Source organism: Vombatus ursinus, unplaced genomic scaffold (genome assembly GCF_900497805.2).
Source record: "Vombatus ursinus unplaced genomic scaffold, bare-nosed wombat genome assembly UNPS02014773.1, whole genome shotgun sequence".
In the NCBI taxonomy this organism is placed as follows: domain Eukaryota; kingdom Metazoa; phylum Chordata; class Mammalia; order Diprotodontia; family Vombatidae; genus Vombatus; species Vombatus ursinus.
In genome coordinates this window covers 37,260,429-37,283,839 of record NW_020954551.1, presented here as the reverse complement: position 1 = coordinate 37,283,839, position 23,411 = coordinate 37,260,429, and the positions used below count along the sequence as shown (strand labels likewise).

Sequence of the window (23,411 nt, the reverse complement as noted above, 5' to 3'; positions counted from 1 at the left end):
AACAACCAAATGCTCCAGTACAGTTATACAGCTTCCAGCCAGCACAAATGGGAAGAGGACGAGGGTCTGGACAACGACCGGCATTATCAAAGTAAAGGATGGGGGTGGGGGCTGGAGGTGCCGGTCCTTAGCCAGCCTAGAGGTGGGACGGGGCCATAATGTGGATAAGGCGATCACAGGATCACAGATTTAGAACGGGAAGGGACCTAGTCTAGGGGTCAGCAAACTGTAGCCCATGGGCCACATCTCATCCCCCACCTAATTTTGCATGGCCCCATAAGCCAAGAATGCTTTTTACATTTTTATACAGAGAGGCCCTTGGGCCAAAATCTGCTTATTCCTGAGCTAGTGCAAGACTCTTATTTTATTTGTTTTTGTTTTTTTGGCGAGGCAACTGGGGTTAAGTGACTTGCCCAGGGTCACACAGCTAGTAAGTGTTATGTGTCTGAGACCGGATTTGAACTCAGGTCCTCCTGACTCCATGGCCGGTGCTCTATCCACTGAACCACCTAGCTGCCCCAAGACTCTTACTTTACAGATGAGGAAACTGAGGTGCAGAGGGGCCAAGAACACAAAGCCAGGATTTGATTCTAGGTCTCTGGATTTGAATCTCGAGCTCTCTCCAAAGCACCACCGTGACAGAAGTGATCCTCACCAGGACTGGTGTGGGGGGAGGCGGATCTGTGTCCGTCTAGGAGGTCTGCCCAGCTCCCGACCCCAGCCCCAGCCCCAGCCCCGCCCTCCACCCCCAGCTCCGGTTACCTGGCACCAAGGCAGGAATATGCTCAGCCAGGCTCCCGGGCAAGACTCCAGCCAGTTCTGTAAGGACGCTAAAACAACCTTGGCGGGACTTCACATTCCGGTCCCGCAGCTGTCTCTGGAGAGCCTTGACAATATGGGGCACCTGCAGGACATCTGAGGCGCTCAGTGACCAAGCCACAAGCCTCCGATTCTCCCTCCTCCCATGAATCTCCTCAGCTGTCTCCACTGTCCTTTGGGCTCAGCAAGGGCCTCCTGGTCTGCAGCTGGCTGAGCCAGGGGCGGCCCTGGGCCTTCTATCCCTGATCCCAGGACCTCAGATCTGGAGATACAAGGGGCCTCAGGGGTCTTCCTCATTTCACTAATAATATATTGGGAAACTCAAGCCCACAAAAGAGAAATAATTTGCCCAGGCAGACAGGAGCAGACCTGGGATTTGAACCCAGTCCCCCTGGAGTCCAAATTCTCATCCTATCCTACCCCCTGGAATGATATGGATTCAGCCAGTGAAGGAAGAATGAAGATGACACCATCTCTACTCATCAATGTCCTCTGGGACCATAAGGCATCTGAGAATCGAGAATTCCTAGATTTGAGGGATAACTGTAAATTTTTAAATTTAACTTATATTTAATAATTAATAACTAAGTTATTAATTTGTTGTTCGGTCATTTCAGTCATGTCTGAATCTTCATGATTCCATCTGGATTTTCTTGGCAAAGATACTGGAGTGGTTTTGCCATTCCGCTTTCCAACTCCTTTTACAGATGAGGAAACTGAGGCAAAAAACAGAGTTAAGTGACTCGCCCACAGTCATACAGCTAGTAAGTGTTTCAGGCCAGATTTAAACTCAAGTCTTCCTGACTGCAGGCCCAGTGCTCTATCACTGTACCATCTAGCTGCCCATTAATTTATTTATTTTTAATTTTTTTTCCATTAATTTAATTCATATTAAATCAAAGATTACGGAATTGAGGGAGGAAGGCCCTACTGGCCTTTCTTCCTCTACACAGCTCATAGAGTCATATGGAAGAGATCTTAAGAGACCATCAAATCTAATCCCCTTATTTTAAAGATGAGGAAACTGAGGTTGAGAGGGGGAAAAACTCAAGCTCACACAGACAGCTAGGGACAGAAGCAGGGTTTGAATGCCGAAGACGCTATTCTTTCCAGGAGCCTCCAAAAGAACAGGGGGCTAACTGATCAGCCACGAGGGAAGTTCCTGCGGCGGGCTGGGAGTCAGGGGAACAGAAGACCCTCCATAAGCCGAAAGGACAATGGAGAGGAATGTGCAGCTGGGAGTGGACCAATCGTTCCTGGCCCCAAGACCCCCACTGTGCCCAGCTCCCTCCCCCTGATCGCTGCCCCACCCGTGGGGGGATCCCTGCTGCGCCCATTCTCCAGGCTCTGCCTCCCCACCTGATTCTGCAGCATGGTGAGGGGAACGTTCTCCTTGCCCGCCACCTCCGACGTCCGGAGCCGGCTTTGCCCGGGATGCGTCTGTCTCAGCAGCGAGATGTAGGCCCCAAAGATGTCGGCCTTGACATTCTCCTCCCGCTCCTTGAACCTGCTAATGAGCACCGGCGAGAGCACCTGGTAGAAATCCTCCAGCAAGTCGTGCCTGGTGCTAATGATGGCGGCCACACACTTGGCTGCGGCCCTGCGCACCTTCCAGCTCATGTCATCATCGTCGCTGTACTCGTCGTCGCTTTCTGGGGGCGGCACAGTCACATGGGGTTTCGTGGGGTCAACATCACAGGTCAAACCGGGAGACACCCCCTTAGTAGTAGTGGTAGCCTATCACCTATGATTATCACCCATCCATTATTTTGTTATTATTAACACATAGATTAATGTAATACAATATATTAGAATAATAATCATTACAACATAAGGAATGGTTATTAATGATATCATTAGTTAGTAATAGCTGCCACGTACAGAGTGCTTTAAAGTTTAAAAATTCTTTGGGGATATTATCCTACGGAAGCCTGACAGCAACCATGTACTAAGGCACTGGCTTCTTCTTCCAAGTCAGAGAACCTGGTTCAATCCTGCCTCTGTCCCCAGCTATGACCTTGGGTAATTGCTTGACTTCTCTGGGCCCCAGTTTCCTCACTTACTAGGTGGCTATTTCTATACCTAAATTTACTGTTAACCAAAAAAATATCACAAGTCTATGGGACAGGCGTTGCAACTCCCATATGAAAGTAGGTCTATTATTGTTCCCATTTTACAGATGAGGAAACTGAGGATCAGAGAGGTTAGTTAATTTGTCCACAGTCACAGAGCTAGTAGGAGTCAGAGGCAGGATTTGAATGCAGGTCTTTCTGACCTCAGCACTGTACCTACTACACTATCCTGACTCTTGAAAAATAGTAACCAGGAAATGGACATATTCTGGTGGGAAATCGGCTCTGAGATGTTGGTGTTGGGGAGCAGGATAAGGTTGTCATGCCCAGTGGGCGGGCATCTCTGGAAGTGAACTCTGAGTGTGTAAAACAGGAGAACAGATCAAACAGGTCAGGTCTCTGGGTGAAGCATGATGGCAAATTGAGCAATCCTGGTTCCATCTACATAACACTGAATTCCCAGGACTTGGTCCCCTGGATTATCTAGACCGAACAGTGGGCGGTTCTGTGGATGGCCCTGGTTCATGGCTGATCCACCAGCCCCACCCTTGGTTTGAATCCTTTACCTCTCCCAGATACCTCAACTCCACCCCCTCATCCCCCCAAGGCCATGAGTGAATGACCACCCAAGATGACATGCACTGACAGGGCAAAGCCAGGCCCAGAAGCAGGACCAGAGTCTTGCTGGAGTCAGACATGTTGGGTATCTCTTACCTAGGCAGCGCTCATGGGCAGGGCCCCAGGGAAGAGCCCCAGCACAATGGAGCCCGTGTGGAAAGCCTCCAAAGATGCCACAGATGGGCACACGCACTCTTTTGAATGGTCATGAAGATGCACGTATATAATCACCCCCACAGAAAGAAACTCAGCCAGAAACAACACTGATTCATAGACAGACGTGACAGACATCTATATCTACACCCCACACTATTCCCTTCTCTTTCTGCGTCTCCTTCCCCCCTCCTCTCTCTCTTCTCTTTACTGCTTTCTCTCCCCTTGTTTCTCCTCTCTTCCTTTCTTTCTCTTTTCTTTCTTTTCCTCTCTTTTTCCAAACCCTCTCTCCTTCCCTCCTTCTCCTCTCTCTCTCTTCCCCCCACTTTCTTTTCTCATAACACTCACAAAAACTCCCTTCCTACTTCTCCTAACACACTCATACCTGAGATCTGTGGTCCCATGATTCCCTGAGCCAAGAACGCTTATCTGAACACTTCTAGGACCACTTTAGAGACAACATCTCATTCTCTAAAATTCCTCTTCCCTATACATCCAAAGGGAACTATAATAACTGGGGCTGGGTCAGAGCTTGGGGGACATGGGCTGAGGCCCTTAGACAAGAGGCGATGAATCCTTTTCCCCAAAGAAAGTGGTTTTTTATGTTTTCATTATAGTGATCTGTCAGGGGGTTTTGGCTGACATTAATGGCAGCTCTTTCTCTCTCTCTCTCTCTCTCTCTCTCTCTCTCTCCCTCTCTCTCTCTCTCTCTCTCTCACACACACACACACACACACACACACACACACACACACACACAGAGTGATGGCCAGGAGTATCTACAGAGGGGGAAGTCACAGGGGCTGGTGAGTAGAGTCAGTTAGCAATTAAGTGACATGTGCTTTCCAAGAATGGATAGATTGCCTTGATTACTGTTCCCAGAGCTAGAGGGGGAAAGCAGAGGGGTAGGTGGGCAGTAGGACATTTGGATGGTTGGGGAATAGCAGCCCAGGAATCTGGGTCCAGGTAGAAAGAGGGAAGGCTCACCAATCAGAAAGCCAGGGCCCTAGGGTGATAGTGGGTGGGCTGCCCAGTCAGAAGCATTAAAAGGTTGCGCTTTATAATACAAGGTAGGTGTTCCATGTTTTATTATCCCCATTTTACAAATGAGGAAACTGAAGCAGAGATGGGATTTGAACTCAGGTCTTCCCGACACCAAGTCTACACTCTCTCACTTGTCTGTGCCTTTCTTCATTTATACTCTGCCCTTGCAAGAGTTTGAGCTCCAGACCTGAGTTCAAATCTGGCTTCTGACACTTGACAATTACTAGCTGTGTGACCCTGGGCAAGTCACTTAACCCCAATTGCCTAAGCAAAAAAAAAAAAAAAAAAAAGTTTGAGCTCTATGATGGCAGAGACTGGGTCTTTCTTAAGCCTTATACCTCCTTGCATAGGGCCCTGTACGTCACATTTAAATGTTGGAAGGGAAGTGATTTGCCCAAGGTCATATACTGAATTAGTGGCCCAGCCAGGACTAGATCTCAGATCTGTCTTCGGCTTCTCTGTCCAGGAGACCTTCCACCAGACCCTGCTGAGTCTCCACCAAACCACAGACCTTCAGGGCTCCTGGGGCTCAGGACACAAACATCTGGGAGTCAGTGCTGGCACAGCAGGGGGTTGCCACCCTTTCTCTGAGCCTTAGCCCTTCACCCCTGAGAAGGCCCTTCCTTCAAGAGCCAAAGAGTGAGAAAATGGTGAGGAGGTGGGCTTTCTCCACCTGGAAAGAGGTGTGACTGTAGCACGCAGTGGGGCCAGCCCCACTAACGGCCAAAATAAACACCTATCTACCTACCAAGCACTTTCAGGCCTCTGTCCCGCTTCCTACACTACCTGTAATGGTGCCTGATATTCTACCATTAGCGACTCCCTGGGGTAAAAGCCATGATTCAGAGTGCAATGTTATCTGTGACAAATTAACCTATCAGCCGGAATTAGTTTATGATCAGATTATATCCAACAGAGACAGTTTTGTGTTTTGGGGATTGGGACATGAGACAGAAAATTTAGGGATGGCAGAGACGGGGCAAATTTCGGAGCACGGGCAAAGATGGGCATAATACTAGACAGTCTGGGGGTGGAAGAAGAGGTGAAGGTCACAAAGAGGCCTCTGGACTTTAGAGGTGAAGCCAGGGTCCTAAACACAGAGATTAATTAGTGGACTCGTCCCACATCACATCTAAGCCAAAATATTATCTTCAGGGAAGTGAGGTGGTATAGTAGATGGAGCATTGGGCCTGAAATCAGGAGGATCTGAGTTCAAATGTGACCTCAGACACTTACTAGCTGTGGGACCCTGGACAAGTCATTTAACTTGTCTGCCTCAGTTTCCTTAACTGTAAAATGGAGATAATAATAGCACCTATTTCCTGGGGTTGTTATAGGGATAAAATGAGATTGTTTTGCAAACCTTAAAGCTCTCTATACATGCTGGTTATTAAGGATGATGGGAACCAGTGGAGGGTCTAGGCCTTGGTCTGATGAAGCAAGAGGACCACCTGCCCCATGCCCATGCCCCATCTCAATGGCCACGGCTACCTTGTTCATCGTCTTCTCCATCTTCTGTCTCCATCATCTCATCCTCATCGCTGTCATAGTTATAGTTGGGGTCATGGGTCAGATACTTCAGGCAGAGGTTGGTCACGCTGGGAATGTAGGGTCCCATCTCCTTGGGACACCTGGAGGTTGGGTGGAGGGAGGGAACGTAGTCAATTTTGTATGCAGCGAGAACAAGGGGCTTACGTTACTCTCCTAGAATGAGTGGTTCCTGGAGGCCTTAGCTGTACTCACTCCCCATCCCCAATCCCTTCCTTACAAGTAGAAAGAATTGGCCCTTAAGATTTTGGCTTGAAATTTAGCTGTTAGACAAGTTCGTAGCATGTGATTCTTGTCTCTCATTTTATGGACAAGTGAACTGGGAGACAGTGGGATGAAGTAATTTGGCCGAGGTCACCCAGATAGTGCCAGATCCAGGTGTAGAACCCAGATCTCCTGACTCCCCACTTCATGCCGCAATGTCTTATATATCATGAATCTATAAGTCACTTGGCCAGCACTGACTATACTTGGCTATACTCCTTCAACTGACCTCCAAGGCTCCTCTCCCCATCCCCTAACCCCCACCCTCAGACACAGGCCTCTCTCCCTGGTCTATGGGATTTAGCAGCCTCAGCTTTCCTAGTCCCCAAATTCGGGGTGGGATTTCTCTGCCAAAGGGTCTATCTTCTTCTTTAGCCACCCCAAACCAATCACCTTCTCTTAGGGGCCACCACCAGCTCCCTTAAGGAAGCATTTGTATGCCTTTGTGTGTGTGTATGTGTGTGTGTGTGTGTGTGTGTGTGTGTGTGTGTTTGTGTGCGTGTGTGCATGTACAGAGACTTTCCCACCAGGCAGAGTTAGAATCTGGTTGGAACCCAGGACCCAACTCCAACTCCCAATCCAGGACTCTTTCCCCATCACACTTCTCTTGCGGAGAGAGGAAACGTGATTACTTCCTCCACCAACTAGTTACTGGACCCTTGGCTTCCAATTCAATTAAAAATAAAACATTCATTGAGACCCCACTATATACTTGAGGTCAGAGAGGGACAAAGATGGTCTTGGCCCTTAAAAAGCACACAGTTTCATAAAAGGGATTCAACCCATACACAAATGGGCTGGACCAATCGAATGTAAGCTCTGTGAGGGCAGGAATTGTTTCATTTATGCCTTTGTGTGCCCAGGATCTAGCACACAGTAGGTGTCTAATAAATGCTTCCGATTTGACTGTTTGATTAGAATATCCCTTCCTGCACTGAAATGCTAGGCTTCCATGACCTTTTGTTTGTCTTTACGTTTATTATTTATAGTGAAGGCTGATTTAAATACTGCTGGGGAGGGAGACAGAGAGGAGGAGCTAAGGTAACGTGTTTCCAGAGGGCCGGAGAAGGGAGAAAACAGCTTCAGTGAGTGTGCCCAGGACTACCTCAGCCCCCAGGAACAGCCTCACCCCCACCCCGGGCTCCCAGAGACTGAGTCAAATCAGGGCTTCAGATTCGGGGCGAGCAGGACCCCAGGGCGGCCCCACCTCCGCACAAAGGACTCGAAGGCTTGGAAGCAATATTCCTGGAGCTCATCATCCTCCACCGCACAAAACTTCACCACTAACGGGACGATCCTGGGTAGGTGGGCTCCTGCAGGATGGAAAGACAAGAGGATCCAGGGCTGAGTCCCACCCAGCAGAACATGGCTCTGGCTGCCATGGGGCGTGGCTCAGCCTGCTCCACCCCAGGAGTCCAAAGTCCCAGGACTTTGATGAGTAGATTATAATGGGTCCAGACTCAACCCCGAGTCCTTTTCACTCCATCCCCAAGGTGGGTAATGACAAAGGCCTGGTCTAGGAGCTTTGTTCTGCAAGATTCAACGACTCTTATGAAGAGATTAAAAGTGAAGGAATCAGGCCCAGGAAAACAATACATATGGATCGATAACCAATAAATGCTCCAATGACATCAGCAATGAAAAGGAAAGAACCCTTTCTCCTCTCCCATAATTCTTTGTACAAGTGGAGGATGACCTGTGAGGGATGTGGCATATCAAATCAGATTTCTTTTTTTTTTTTTAAAGTAGCTTAATGTTTTTGGAAAAAATTTTTCAACTTTTTTTCCTTTCTTCATACTTTACTACGAGGGAGGGCTCTCTGGGAAGGGGCAGGAAGAGGGATACAGTTGGAAATATAGGTGATATAAAAACAAAAGTTATCAATAAAAATCAATTTTTAAAAAAGTAACTGGTTTGCAGTCTTCAGGACAGAGGGCCAGGGGGCAGAAGCCAACTGACCCCACTCTCCATCCCTCCCGCTTCCCTCCGTGGTCTTGGTGGCCCCCAGAGAAGAAGGGGAATCCACAAAGTCAGCCACCCCAGGCAAGAGGCACCGCTGGTCTGGGAGCATTCCCTAGATCTCTTTCCCCACCCTTAGCTCCTGGCTTCCACCTTTAAGCCTTTGTTCCTAACCCTGGCACTTGTATCTCTTTTCCTTCATCTCTCATTAGCCTCCTCTTGTAGGTCAGTCGCTCCCAGAGGCTGGAGGCACCTGAAAGCACTTTCATTTGAAGGTTTGGAAGTAGCCCTCGGTATAGGAAAGCCTAACCTGGTGGCTAAGTGCCCTATGGAATAGCTGTACCAGGCTTTGTTCTTAGAATCGTGGGTAATTGGGAGGAGCTCTAAGTCCTGAACAGGCCAGCTGTTCCTCTCTTATGCAACACAGTTTTAAAATGTTCTTGCTTGTATTTTTCCCAATGTTTGACAGCTTTGCTAATTATAACAGCAATACTGGGAAACAAGTGCATATTTGCCATTATTTCAATTCCTTATGAGACAGTTTGTGGGGATTTTGTTTTTGTTTGTTTTAAATCTTGGCTGTAGAAATTTTCCACAAAGTTGGAGCTCTGTACAAAATAAGCTACAGTTTCCATAATGCTTGTTTACAGAATAAATGGAGTCATTCATTAGAGGGGAAGAAAACATTCAGGCCTCAGCTGTTTTTCCTGTCTTTACATTTTGGGTCCGTGGGAGCCCACATCCTTTTTTGGCTCGGCTCGGCTGTGTCTTTACCCTGGGATCTGCCCACTTTCCGAGGGCCAGTCTGCCCTCGACTCTCCTCCGGTCATCCTATTCCCCACCTGGGAATAAGGGCTGTCACACACTTCCCTTCCTCAGTCAGCCCCTCTCCCTGGCCCTCCGTCCCCCAGAATGGCAGAAGCCCCATACCAACACGATGGCCCGCCTGCCTGCTGATGCCTCCAATACACTGGATGTAGGTACGGGTGGTGGAGGTGGACGCTTCTCCCTCCAGCTCGGCCAACAGCTGCTCCATGAGCTCCGAGAATAGGTTGGCGCTGCAGGTCATGACCAGGTGGCCCAGGGCAACAATGGCCCGCTTGCGTACTGCCAGGCGGGGGCTGGTGAGCTGTGGGACCAGGCAGTGCAGGATGGAGGAGTGGAAGGAATAGAGGGCCCCGCCCAACCTGTGACCAAAGGAAGGGGGAAGGGGACAATGGAGTCAGACTCTGGTCTCTGGGCTCGATGTCCCCACTCCTATCCCCCCAACACCCAGCCCACAACCTACCCCATTAATGGCCAGCTGAGCAGTGAAGGCACTTGGCTTCTACCTGGCCTCACTCACCCTCACCTGGATTCTGGGATGTAGGTTCAGAGAGGATGGGAAGCTTTAGTCCTAGAGAGGTTAAGGGACTTGGCTAAGAGTCCAGAACAGAGCCAGTCAATTAATTCTAGAATCCAGTGCTTGGCCTCCTAAGCCTAGGCCTGAGAAGGCTAAATGAAAGCTATTCCAGCGGGAAGTCTGTTATCTGGCACTTCCCTACAGAGAATCGGCCTTGCTTTACCAGGGAGTGGGTCCCTCCAACTAGAGATGTGTCTTAGGGAGAGAGAGAGTCCACATGGAACGATAAATAGAACTGAAAATGAAAAAAACAATGAAGGAGGATGTTTTCTACAGGTTACCTCTCAGCCACTCCTGATTTTGCCTGGGTCTCCTCTATCATTGCCCTCCCCCTCCTCTTCTCCTAGCCATGCCAATCTAAAGCCCCATTTGGCAGGGGGTGCCCCAGGTGTCTATACCTTCTCAGCCTCAGTAAATAGTTTATTCCTGATCCTTGGCACTATTGCCTTTCTCGTCCCAACCATCCTCCTAACCAGGCCAATCCAAGTCTTCACCTCACAGTGAGAACTCCAGGCATCTACACCGTCTGGGCCCCAGAAAAATAGCTCATCCCTGATGCCTGACAGGAGAACTGTTAGAAACCCAGGCAAGATGGAAGAAAGACAACTAGGAGTCAAAAACTTGAGTTCTAGTCACTGATCTACCATTAACTCACTGTGTGACCTTGGACAAGTCACAGTCTGCTGCTCTGTGAGCTTTAGTTTCCTCATTTATGAAATGGGGATAATTCCTGCACTGACAATGTTGTAAGGATTAAATGAGACCATGAGTATAAAAACATTTTGAAAAGTCCAAAGTCCTATAAAAAATAGCCAATCTGACTTGTATTCTTATAAATTTGACTTAGTTTTAGTTCTCTACATATTTTAGAAATGAGGCCCTTATCAGAGATACTGGTTGTAAAAATTATTGTCTCTGAAAAGGGGCCCGTTTCTAAAATATATAGAGAACTAAGTCAAATTTATAAGAATACAAGTCATTCCCCAATTGATAAATAGTCAGAGGATATGAACAGGCAGTTTTCAGATGAAGAAATTAAAGCCTATAGTCATATGAAAAAATGCTCTAAATCACTATTGATTAGAGAAATGCAAACCAAAACGACTCTGAGGTACCACATCACATCTATCAGATTGGCCAACATGATAAGACAGGAAAATGATAAATGTTGGAGAAGATGTGGGAAAATTGGAACACTAATGCATTGTTGGTGGAGTTGTGAAATGATCCAACCATTTTGGAGAGCAATTTGGAACTATGCCCAAAAAGGCTATGAAAATGTGTATATCCTTTGACCCAGCAATAGCACTTCTAGGGCTGTATCCCAAAGAGATCATAAAACTGGGAAAAGGATCCACTTGTCCAAAAATATTTATAGCAGCTCTTTTTGTGGTGGCAAAGAACTGGAAATTGAGAGGATTCCCATCAACTGGGGAATGGCTGAGCAAGTTGTGGTATATGAATGTAATGAAATACTAATGTGCCATAAGAAATGATGAGCAGGCAGACTTTAGAAAAACCTGGAAAGACTTGTACGGACTGATGCTGAGTGAAGTGAGCAGAACCAGAGAATGTTGTACAGAGTAACAGCCACGTTGTGTGATGACTAACATTGACAGACTTAACCCTTCTCAGCAATACAAGGATCTAAGACATCTCCAGAGGTTTCATGATGGAAAATGCTATTCACATCCAGAGAAAGAACCATCGAGTCTGAATGCAGATAGAAGCATATGTTTGTTCTTTTTTTTTTAATCTTTTGTTTTGTTTTGTTTTGTTTCTTCTTTCTTGTGGTTCCTCCTATTGGTTCTAATTCTTCTTCACAACATGACTAATGTGAAAATATATTTAACAGGAATGTATATGTAAAGCCTATATCAGCTTGCACACTGACTTAGGGAGGGAGGAGGGGAGAGGTGGGGAGAAAATTTGAAACTCAAAATCTTATGGAAGTGAACGTTGAAAACTAAAAATTAATTCATTAATAAAAAAACAGCCAATCTGGGGCCCATATGCACCACTTCTCTGACTACTTCCTGACCTTCAGGCCTCTTTCCTTCCCAGGATCCTTACCTACTTAGCATGTCTGATAAGATATCCAGAGCCTCCAACTGCACAGACACATCCTCTTGCTTCCCAATGGCTCCAGTGAGCTGGGACGTGATCTTTTTACACACGTTGGCTGCCATGGCAGAGCCTGGAACAAGGAGGTGAGAGACAATCGGGGCAGTGCCAAAAGACCCATGATTCCAACGTGTGGAATGCACATATAGCCAGATAATATCTGTACTGCATTTATCAAAGTGCCTGGCACATAGTAGGTGCTTAATAAATGCTTCTTTCCCCCACCCCTTCCCTCTAACCATCCTTAGTCATCAATATGCAGCATCCAGCCCTGTGCCCATCACTGTCCAACTCAGTTACAACAGTGGTTTGGGCTTTTGAGGTTTCAGTGGTATGGCCAAACACTGGTTACAGCTTTTAGGCTGATAAGGTAAAGCCATATCAGAAAGTATGGGGTGGTGGAAATCGTGCAGAACTTGGAGGCTGAGGGTTCAAATCTCCGCTTTGCCACTGGGTTACTTCCTCAAGGCTGCACAGTTAATAACTGTCAGAGCCAGGCCAGTGGGAAGAATGGAGGATCTAGCTGCTTAGCTCTCTACCTGCCTCAGTTTCTTCATCCGTAAAAGGAGGGTGTTTCTGGAGCAGGTGACCTCTAAGGTCCCTTCCAGCTTAGATCTGAGATCCTCTGATAACAAGGCCAACGGTCTCACCATCGCACTCTCCTGCCTGCCTCTGATGTGTGTTCTTGTCCCCCGTTAAAGTGTAAGCTTCTTGAGGGCAGGCACTGTCTTTTTGCATTTGCGTCCCCAGTGTGTAGCACAGTTAGCGCTTAATAATGATTTTTTCCTTCACTGCAGACACTGCTGCACCAACCTAAGCAAAACCGCAGCGTGATAATGAGATTTTCCTATATCAGCCAAAAAGCTTCAGCTTGTAAAACAGGGTCCTGCTGGAGCCAGGCTTTAAAAAGGTCTAGGTGATACAGCAGCGGACTCCGTGATCAAAGGGTAGCAGAATTAGCAGGGCCCTGGCGGGTCGAATGCTCCCAGCCCTTCACTTTACAGACGAGTAACCCAAGGGAAACAAAGAGGGAAACTGACAGCAGAGCTGGGACTGGAACCCAGGCCCTCTCAACTCCCAATTCACTGTTCTTGGCATTGTACTAGTTCTCCCTCCTGGGGCTTCAGGCATGATAATAATAAGAGCTAGCATGATGAAGGGCAGCTAGGTGGTGCAGTGGCTAGAGTGCTGGGCCTTGAGACAGGAAAACCTGAGCTCAAATCCAGCTTCAGACACTTATTAGCTATGTGGCTCTGGGCAAGTCACTTAACCCTGTCTGCCTCAGTTTCCTCATCTGTCAAATAAGTCGGAGAAGGAAACAGCAAATCACTCCAGTATATTTGCCAAGAAAACCCCAAATGGGGTCACAAAGAGTTGCATATGACTGAACAACAATAACAAAGCATTTATATGCTGTTTTAAGGTTTGAGAAACATTGTACGTATCTGTATAGATGCATCTATATATATATATAGATCTACATACATATCTATCTAGATGTGTAGATTTATACATGTGTCATATATCCATGACGCCTCATTTGATTCTCCAGTAACTCTGCCAGCCGGGTGCTGTCATTATCCCAATTTTAAAGATGAGAAAACAGGCAAAGGGAGGTTAAATGACTTACCCAGGGTCACACAGCTAGTAAGTATCTGAGCAGGATTTGAACTCAGGTCTTCCTGACTCCATGTCCAAGCTCTCTATCCACTTATACCACCTCAGGGCCTATTACGAGGGCAATAAAGAATGTGTCTTTGAGGAGGTCAGGGCAGCTGGCCAGGACAAAACACTGGCCATGAGAAATCTACCAACTAGGCAATCTATGGGCAATAAATCAGAACTGCCTCACCATCTTCTGGTAAATGGCCTAATTAGGTTAAATCAACTCATCAGACTGTCTAGATCCAAACCAGGGTCACCCCACCGTGAGTCAGCCCCTTATGAAGCCTCATCCTCACTCCAGCTCGTCTGTCCCCGGGCAGCAGATGTTTGGCATCCGTGCCTCTGAGGGAGCTGGGGAAGGAGTGACGTGATGGGGCACGTGCTTAGGATTGTTGACCCATACTGGAAGGCACCTTTGTCCTGAGAGGGAGGGATTCAGTGTCTGGTGAGTGTAGTGAGGATAAGCCATACTTCACGGGGTTCAGAATATCGATGGTCAGGAAACATCTATGGGGCAGCTCCTATGTGCCAAGCACCGTGCCAAGCCCTGAAGTCTGAAGTTACAGGACTGGTTCCCTTGTCTTGCTAACAAACTGGTTTCTGAAGGTTGTGCCAAGCCAGGAGTTCCCAGAATGGGCCAAGCAAGGCCAGAATCCCCAGGAGAACGCTCTGAAGGTGATGGCAAGTCCTTTGGGTGAGCTTGTTAAATAATACAAGTCTTGTACTTGATGTCTTGCCAGGCTTGGTCCACTGAACCTCCTCACTCACAGAGGGTGGGGACCCACTCTTCTCCTCACACTGAGCTGAACTGAAAAGGGTGCTGGGGGCTTCGGCTCACGTCCTGTCTCTGCCACCTACTTAGGACAGTCACAAACTCCAAGCCTCTGTTTCCTGCAAATATCACTTCTCCTCCCACTTGTCTCATAGGGTTCTAGTTTGAGGCTTACATGAGCTAATGTATAGTGAGGTGGTGCAGTGGAAGGAGTGCCGGACCTGGAGTCAGGAAGATCCAAGTTCAAAATCTGGCCTCAGACACTTACTAGCTGTGTGATCTTGGGCACATCACTTAACCCTGTCTGCCTCAGTTTCTCTATCTGTAAATTAAGCTGGAGAAGGAAATGGCAAACCACTCCAATATCTTTGTCAAGAAAACACCAAATGGGGTCACGAAGAGTCAGACATGACTAAAACGACAAAACAATACAGAGCTGTCCCTATGCCTATCATTGTTCATTACAAAGGGGCCAAGGAGCAGGAGGGACTGAGGTTAGCCTCCTCAAAGAAGAATTATTCTCCCGAGTTGCAGCTGCTATATTCTGAACAAACAGGAGGCACACCCAGCTGACTGGGCTGGTTTGGGTGTGGTCGTTTATCTGGAGGCAGAGGGATGGAAGCAGCACTGGATAGAGCACTGGACTTGGAGTCAGGAAGAGCTGGGTTCAAATCCTGCCTCAAACTCACTACCCAACTGGCCAAGGCTCTTTGCCTCTCTGTGCCTCAGTTTCCCAATCTGTAAAATGAAAGGGTTGGTTCTAAGATCTCTTCTAGTTCTCAGTCTAGGATCCCAGGAACGCAGAACCCATCTAGGCAACGGAGGTTAACTTGTGCTCCCCCAGAAATCCTAGGACTATCTACAGAGGGGGTTAGGGTTAGGTACCTGTGGATACAGGTGGGAGTTCAGAGATGACGGTTTTCAGGCCCATGCCAGAAATATCCCGGAGCTGCTCCTTGTCAGACAGCATGTTGGTGCAGAGGGTGTCCACAATGGTCTCCACCTGGTACTCCTTCACTTTGCCCACCAGAGGGCCCAGGCTACCAAGAAAAGGGAGAGAAAATGTGACATGGTCACGTTCAACGAGTCCCTCCCCATTGCCTCCAAATTCACCTGAGGCAGGAGAATTCAGACTAAACTGCCAGATCTCGCAGGAATAATGGAGGTCTCACCATTTTGTTAGAATCTTAGGATCAGAGACTTAAAGATGGAAAGGACCTTCCATGCCATCTAATCCAATCCTCTTATTTGATAGAAGAGGAAACTGAAGCCCAGGGAAGTGGTGAGCTGCTCAAGAGCACCCAGGTAGTGAGCATCAGAGGTAAGATTTGAACCCAGCTCCTCCGACTCTCTCAGTGTGCATTCCACTGAGGGCTTAAATGAAGAGATCAACTGAGTGATCCCTAGGTTAATGCTGGCAGTCCACAGTCTACTATCCTCTACCATACTCACTTTATTTAAATTTTTCTATCCTTATCTCCACTTATTCTTTCATTCCTTTTCATTCTTTTCTCTTTCTATTCAATAAATGTTTATTGTTTAATCATATGGCCACTTCAGTATTGGGGTGATATAAAAAAACAGAGATGCTAATGAATAACAACTTACTAGAAAGGTGGTAATACAAACCATGGCCTGAGAAGCTGAAATACAAATACCTGTAGAATGGGTTAATAACAAGGTTTAATAGAGTTCTTAACACGGAGACGTAAATTTCATCTCACAGATATCATTGAGAAGTGGGAGGCGGAAGTCACGAATAGGATCTGGTATGGAAGGGGTATATCTTACTAAAAAGGGACAGACTGGAGTGTGGTGGTGTATTCTTGGCATCAAATGGATGAAAAAGCATTTACTGAGCACTTACTCTGCCATCGGCCCCGTGGCATGAAAATATGACGGTCCCTGCTCTCAAGGAGCTCACATTATAATGGGAGACACACAACCAAGAGAGATTTCAGTTGCAAGTCAGATGGAAGGGTCTCATAGTCCTTAGGGCGCAACTGCAAAGTGGATGGCAATGCATTCCAGTTAGTATAATGTCAGCTGACATCCAGAAGACAGAAACCTACATAGAGACCTAACACCCAGGAGGAAGAAACAGCATGATGGAGGGCATCCTGGTCAGGAACCATAAGGGAAAAGCAGAAGACATATTATTATTGGAATCTATTAATGAGTGAAAGGAAGGGCTGGCATAGAAAACAGAGAACCAATCTTAAAGTCAAGAAGATCTGAGTTCAAATCCTGCCTCTGTGACTGGAGGCAAAGACAGTTAACCTGTTAGTGCTCCAAACAAGTCTTTAGGACTCTAGGCTGCAGAGCAGGTATTGATGTGTAATGATAATAGAGATACTAGAGTCTTCTCATGGGGAATTCCCTACACCAATGAAATCACAGGCCCCATAAAAAACAATAGCTACTAATGAGCATAGGCCAGATGGAAAAAGTGAATGAGTGCCCAGAGAAGATTACCAAATGGGCGTGGAAGTGTGATGAAGGTCAATGGATGACTTCAGCTATTTGGACAAATGCTAGAGGCCTCTTTCTGCCGCAAGCCAACATATAGGATTGATTTGGGTGAACTAGATACAAAGACTTTCATGGCACATTATCTTTAGCAACAACAAAACTGAATACAGTTGAAATTATCCAGTGATCAGAAGGGGCAAGAAATAAACGGCATTATTACATAAATATATTATTAATTAAATTAATTAAATAAAATATATTAATACATAATTAATTAAATGCATTATTAACAGAACAGAGCACAAAAATGCAACTAAAGCAAATGGGTACAAGAAATACAAGGAAATCTGGGAAGATTTAAAAGAAATAACACTAGGACCAGGAGAGTGGATGTGCCAACTGTTACCACCTGAAACTAAAAGTGAAACACAGTAAATGGGCAGAGTCCTGATAAGGGCTTTGAGGGGAGTATGGGAAAGCATCAATGCAGAAAGCATCCTTACAGGTCTTCCGCTCTCTTGTCTTTATCAGGATTCTTCATTTGTCATAAGACTTTTGGTCTTATACAGTTAAAGAGCGGGAAGGGACCTCAGATGCCCATCCAGTGCGACCCCCCTCATTTTTTCAGATGAGGAAACTGAGGCCCAGACAAGGTAAGTGACTTGTCCGGGATCAGATGGACAGTGAGAGGCAGGCAGGATTTGAACCTCCAAAGCCAACTCTCTCTTCACTGAACGCTGAGAGCTAGATTGGGAGTCAAAGGACCTGAATGGAATCTTAGCTCTGATCCTTAATACCTGTGTGACCCTGGGGAACTCACTTCAGCTCTTTGGGACTCAGTCTCCTCATCTCTAAATTGGGGGAATTGGTCTAGATCAGAAGTGTCAAACTGTGTGATCAGAACCGGATTAAAATGTAATTGGGAAATATTTAAGAAAATAAATAAAAACACAACAGAGCATAGCTAATGTTAATATGGGATATTCTAAGTCAATATGAGGCTCACAGGGATCCTTAGACATGGTTTAGACATCCCCAGTTCCATTTGAGTTTGACAGCACTGGTCTCGATGGCTCTGAAGTTCCCTTCAAAGTTGTTTTTTTTTGGGGGGGGGAATGGGCAATTGGGGTTAAGTGACTTGCCCAGGGTCACACAGCCAGTAAGTGTCTGAGGCTGGATTTGAACTCAGGTCCTTCTGACTTTAAGCCTGGCGCTCTATCTACTGTGCCACATAACTGCCCCTCCCTTCAAACTCTTAATCTATTATCCTACGATCCTATGAAATTAACTGATTTAAATTTAAATATTTATTTACTAAGCAAATTAATTTTGGTTTCATTGAAATTAAATTTTTATAAATTATGAAAAATGACAATAAAGAGAAAACAGAACTACTCAACAACTATTCCTCTTGTTTTCTCTACTAAGGAGAAGGATCTTTAAACTAAAAAGATGAAAAGGAAATTGAAGCCCAAAATCAGTGAAATAGTAAGAAGGCAACTCCCTTCCCTCAATGAGTTAAAACTTAGACCAGGGGTGGGAAACCAATTAATAAAAGCATTTGTTCTGTGCAGTCTGGATTCTGTCAAAGAGCCACACTTGAGGACCTAGAGGGCCACATGTGACCTCAAGGTCACAGGTTCCCCACCCCTGGCCTAGACTAACAAAATCCCAAGGTAATGAAGAATGGGGATGTCCAAACTGAACTTCTCTCAGGGAACAATGAAAGACCATGAGGAGAAAGTAACTTTTTCTCATTGAAAAAAATCAATTTTGTTTTAAAGTTAAATAAACAAAAAAGAAAAGGAAAAATTCATGGAGAACAAGAGAGATTCCATGGACCTGTAGATGCTCAAATGTTATCTCAAAGTGCAGGCTTTTTTATCAATTCCATTTGCATTAAATATATCTTGAAGGTACCAAATTGTTTGCATATTGTCTTTCCCATCAGAATGTAAGCTCCTTGAGGGCAGGGACCATGTTTTTGCCTTTGTTCATATCCCCAGTGCTTAGCACAATGCTTGGCACATAGAACCTACTTAATCAATTTTGGTGATTGATTGATTCCTGGCAAAATTCTAGAACAGATTATTAAAGGGATGTTCTGTGAACACTACAGAAATGGGAATCACTATACAAATCAGCTTGCATTGGGCAAGAACAAGTTAGACCAGACCAAAATTATTTCCATTTCTGGATTCAATTTCTAGACCACAAATGTCCACCTGGATTTCTACCCATCTTTTGGCAGTTTGTCATGATATAACAGAAAAGACGGAGAGAAACAACTTGAGTGAAGATGCAGTCAGGTAGATTCAGAAACCAGTTGGAAAAGAAGGTCCAAAACCCATGAATACCTTAGACCAAACACTTGACACTTACTAGTTGTGTGACCCTGGGCAAGTCACTTAACCCCAACTGCCTAAAAACTAAAACAAAAACAAAAACAAAAACACCATGTATAGTGAATGGTTCAATATCTATTTGGAGGGGGATCTCCAATGAAAGTGCCCCAGGGCTCTGTCCTTAGCCCTATTCTGTTCAATATATTTATTAATGACTGGAATGATGGCATGCTTATCAAAACTGTTGGTGACAAAGTTGTGTGGAATAATAAAAATACTGGATGTCAGAATTAGGATTAAAAAAAAGAGATCAAGAGTTCTTAATCTTTTGTCAACCTAGACGCCTTTGGCAGTCTGGCGAAACCTAGAAACTCCTCAGATGAATATTTTTAAATGCATAAAACAAAATACATAGGATTACAAAAGAAACCAGTTATATCAATATTTAATTAATTAAATCAAATTTAAAATTATTTGATATTTTAATTTACTATTAATTTATTATATTCCATCATATTCATTATATTATTAATATATATATATATGATATAAATATAATAATTATATTAATTGATTTAGTTAGTAATTAGTTTAATTTAATAAAATAATTTAAATTAATTAAATTTAAGATTTAAATAAATTAAAATATTTACGATCACGTTATTGGACCCTAGGTTAAAAACACCTGGTTTAGCATGAGGTACCAGGTCTACGAAGATTATGCTTGCCTCTATTAAATTTCAAGTTCTAGATTTGAGTTCAAAAATTCAACCTCACAATTGCAAGATGAGAGAAGATGGGGTTAGACAGCAGTTCACGTGAAGATGTAGGTGTTTTGATGGTTTTAGCAGGAGTCAATACAAGTCAATAGTCTATCAGGCTGATTTTAATGGTGTCAAATATAAGGAGGTGATAGTCTTGTTGTCCTGTGCCCTGGTCAAGATGAATATGCTCCGAGTATGGTGTTCACTTCTGGGTGAGACATTTTAGGAAGATGTTGACAAGCTGAAGGGGGTCAACAATCTAGGACTGACCTCCTCCCCCACCCCCAGGCCCTGGCCACAGGGACTCCTAACTCCATTCTACACTGAACCCCTAATCCCACCAACCATTTAGCAAGTTTATGCCATCAGTTACCAGGATGGCTAGGTGAGAAAATGTAGGCCGACCAATATAAAACTATTTCTGTGTCACTGGACAAATCCATTCAGAGCCCAGCCCTAGTGGGACCAGGGGGAGGAGGAGGGGAAGGAAAGTACCATTGATGGATATGAAGGTTAGAAAGTAAGTATTATTAAATGGAGAAACCATAGATGAATCCCCACAGAAGGCCAATTGGCTAGAAGAAAGGGGCAATCTATCTCAGCTCAGAATCTTTCAAGGGCATAAAGTACAGAGAAAAAAATGCCATACATCAGAGGTGTCAAATTCAAGATCTTCCAAATGAGGCTAAAATGTAATTGAGAAATGCTTAACAAAATAAATAAAAATACAACACAGATGACGTTAGTTTACGGTTTTCTAAGTCAACATGTGGCCCGCAGGGATCCATTTCTCTTTGAGTTTGACATCACTGTTGTACATCATTCCCAGGACCCTGGCCCACTTTGTTTGGGGCCCCCTGCCCCAGCGCTGGCACATCCCAGTCTTATTTTCCAAAGGGGTCAGGATAGGATACAAGGCACCATTTGTCCCAAGGTATCTGACATTGGTCCCTTCTACCATCCTAACCTCCTGGTTCTCTGAGAGTCACACTTCAACCTCAGCCACTCCCAGCTGAGCTTGATGATGGCTTTCCCTTCCCTTTCCCAATTAGAAGCATTCTACTTCCCTAAAGAAGATAGCCCCCCTTCTCTGCTTTCTGGAACTCCCCTGGTTGGGAGTCCTCAGTCTCCCTCTAGAAGATGCCTTCCTCATCACTCTGTTACCCTTCACTCATGTCCCCATGTGATCAACCCTGAACATGCTAGGCTATCTTAGGGAATGGATGCCGATTTCTTCAGATCCCCACTCACCATTTGACCGCTAAATTCTGCACCTCTCCATTCTTATCTTCTAGAAGCTTTAGCAACATCTTCACCACCTTCTTCTCACTGTCTTCATCCAGCTTAATGGAATCCTTCTGCAGCTCCAACATCAGGTCATTGGTGGCCATGAACCTGCACGGAGAAGAAGCTTGAATCTGGCCTCTGATATTTATGAGACAGGTGCCAATGGACAAGTCGCTTAATTTCTCTGAGCCTCAGTTTCTTTAGCTGTAAAATAGAGATGATATCTGCCCTTCCCACTACACAAGGCTATCTTAGAAGACCAAATGATATTCATTCATTCATTCATTCATTCATTCATTTAACAAGTACTTAAGTAGTATCTACTATGGTGCCAGGCACTGTGCTAGACCCTAGGGAGTAAAAGACAAAAATGAAACAATCCTTGCCCTCAAGGAGCTTATATTCTACCAGTGGGGTGCAGTATATACACAGATAAATCAGTATAAAATATATACAGAGTAAATTCAGTGGGAGAGTGTGGGAAGAGAACAATGGGGTGATCAGACAGGGGGTGTCCCCTGAACTGAGCCTCAATTCCAAGATTCTGATAAGAGTGTGTTCCAGGCATCAGGAAAAGCCTATACCAAGGGCATGGAGACGGGAGATGGGAGATCATGTGGGAGTGATGAAAACAGGCCAGTTCGCCAGTTTGAGAGAACACAGAGGGGAGATATGTGTAATAGGTCACACAATCATAGAATTTGCTTGCCTTCTCAAGGAAGGGGGCAAGGAGGGGAAAGAATTTGGAACTCAAAATTAAAAAAAAAGTAATGTTAAAAAATTTTTTGTTTAGATGTAATTGACAAAATAAAATTTAAAAAAGAAATGTTATTTATTTAAATTTTTAAAAAATTTTAATTAATTATTTTTAGTTTTCAGCAATCACTTCCATAAGCTTTTGAGTTTTAAATTTTCTCCCTCTCCTTCCCTGCCTCCCTCCCCAACACAGCTTGCAATCTGATATAGGATCTACATATACATTCCTATTACACATATTTTCACATTAGTCATGTTGTAAAGAAGAATTAGAGGGGCAGCGAGGTGGCGAAGTGGATAGAGCACCTGCCCTGGAGTCAGGAGTATCTGAGTTCAAATCCGGCCTCAGACACATAGCTGTGTGACCCTGGGAGAGTCACTTAACCCTGATTGCCTCGCAAAAAAAAAAAAAGAAAGAAAAGAAAAGAAAGAGAAACAAATTAGAACCAATAGGAGGAACCACAAGAAAGAAGAAACAAAACAAAACAGAAGAAAAAAAAAGAGCAAATAGCATGCTTTGGTCTGCATTCAGACTCCATAGTTCTTTCTCTGGAGAGCATTTTCCAGCATGAGACTGGAGATGTCTTAGATCTTTGCATTACTGAGAAGAGCTAAGTCTATCAATATTAGTCATCGCACAACATGGCTGTTACTGTGTACAACGTTCTCCTGGTTCTGCTCACTTCACTCAGCATCAGTCCGTACAGGTCTTTCCAGGTTTTAAAGATTTTTTTTTTAAAAATCAGAGAATTTGAAAGTTGGAAGGGACCTCTGAGGTCATCAAATCTGACCCATACCTGAAATGAATCCCCACTTATAAAGAGAATTGACAAATGCCTCTACCTGAAGTCTTTCCGGGGGAGGAGGAAGCCCCCACTGCTCTAGGCAGCCCACTGTACATGGGGATAGCTCTAATTGTTAGAAAGGTTTGTCTGACATCCACCTTCTCTTCCAGTTTCCACCCACTGTTACTGGTTCTGACTTTTGGAGGCCAAAGTCTAATCACCTTTCCACAAGACCAGCCTTCAAATACTTGAAACTTCAAAAACTTGAAACAGCTCTCCTGTGTCCCCCTTCAAGGTTCTCTTCTCCAGGCTAAATTTCCCCAGGAGGAGAGCAATTTGGAACTATGCCCAAAGGCCTATATAACTATGCATAATCCTTTGACCCAGCAATACCACTGCTAGGTTTATATCCCAGAGAGATTATAAAAAAGGGAAAAGGCCCCCCATGTACAAAAACATTTACAGCAGTTCTTTTTATGGTGGCAAAGAATTGGAAATTGAGGGGATGCCAAACAATTGAGGAATGGCTGAACAAGTTGTGGTATATGAATGTAATGGAATA

At 45.1% G+C, this 23,411-nt stretch overlaps 1 protein-coding gene across 1 annotated transcript in view; it reads right to left on the bottom strand.

The window, feature by feature from the left end:
• CAND2 (cullin associated and neddylation dissociated 2 (putative)) overlaps positions 1 to 23,411 on the bottom strand; it is a 52,550-nt gene that overhangs the window by 16,236 nt on the left and 12,903 nt on the right. The window contains exons 2-9 of the mRNA XM_027863861.1: positions 21,273 to 21,416; positions 15,326 to 15,480; positions 11,953 to 12,076; positions 9,408 to 9,664; positions 7,726 to 7,831; positions 6,198 to 6,337; positions 2,179 to 2,471; positions 763 to 904 (exon numbers count right to left, since the gene is read on the bottom strand). Of these exons, the coding sequence (XP_027719662.1) occupies positions 763 to 904; positions 2,179 to 2,471; positions 6,198 to 6,337; positions 7,726 to 7,831; positions 9,408 to 9,664; positions 11,953 to 12,076; positions 15,326 to 15,480; positions 21,273 to 21,416 (1,361 nt within the window). The remainder of the gene's footprint in view (positions 1 to 762; positions 905 to 2,178; positions 2,472 to 6,197; positions 6,338 to 7,725; positions 7,832 to 9,407; positions 9,665 to 11,952; positions 12,077 to 15,325; positions 15,481 to 21,272; positions 21,417 to 23,411) is intronic.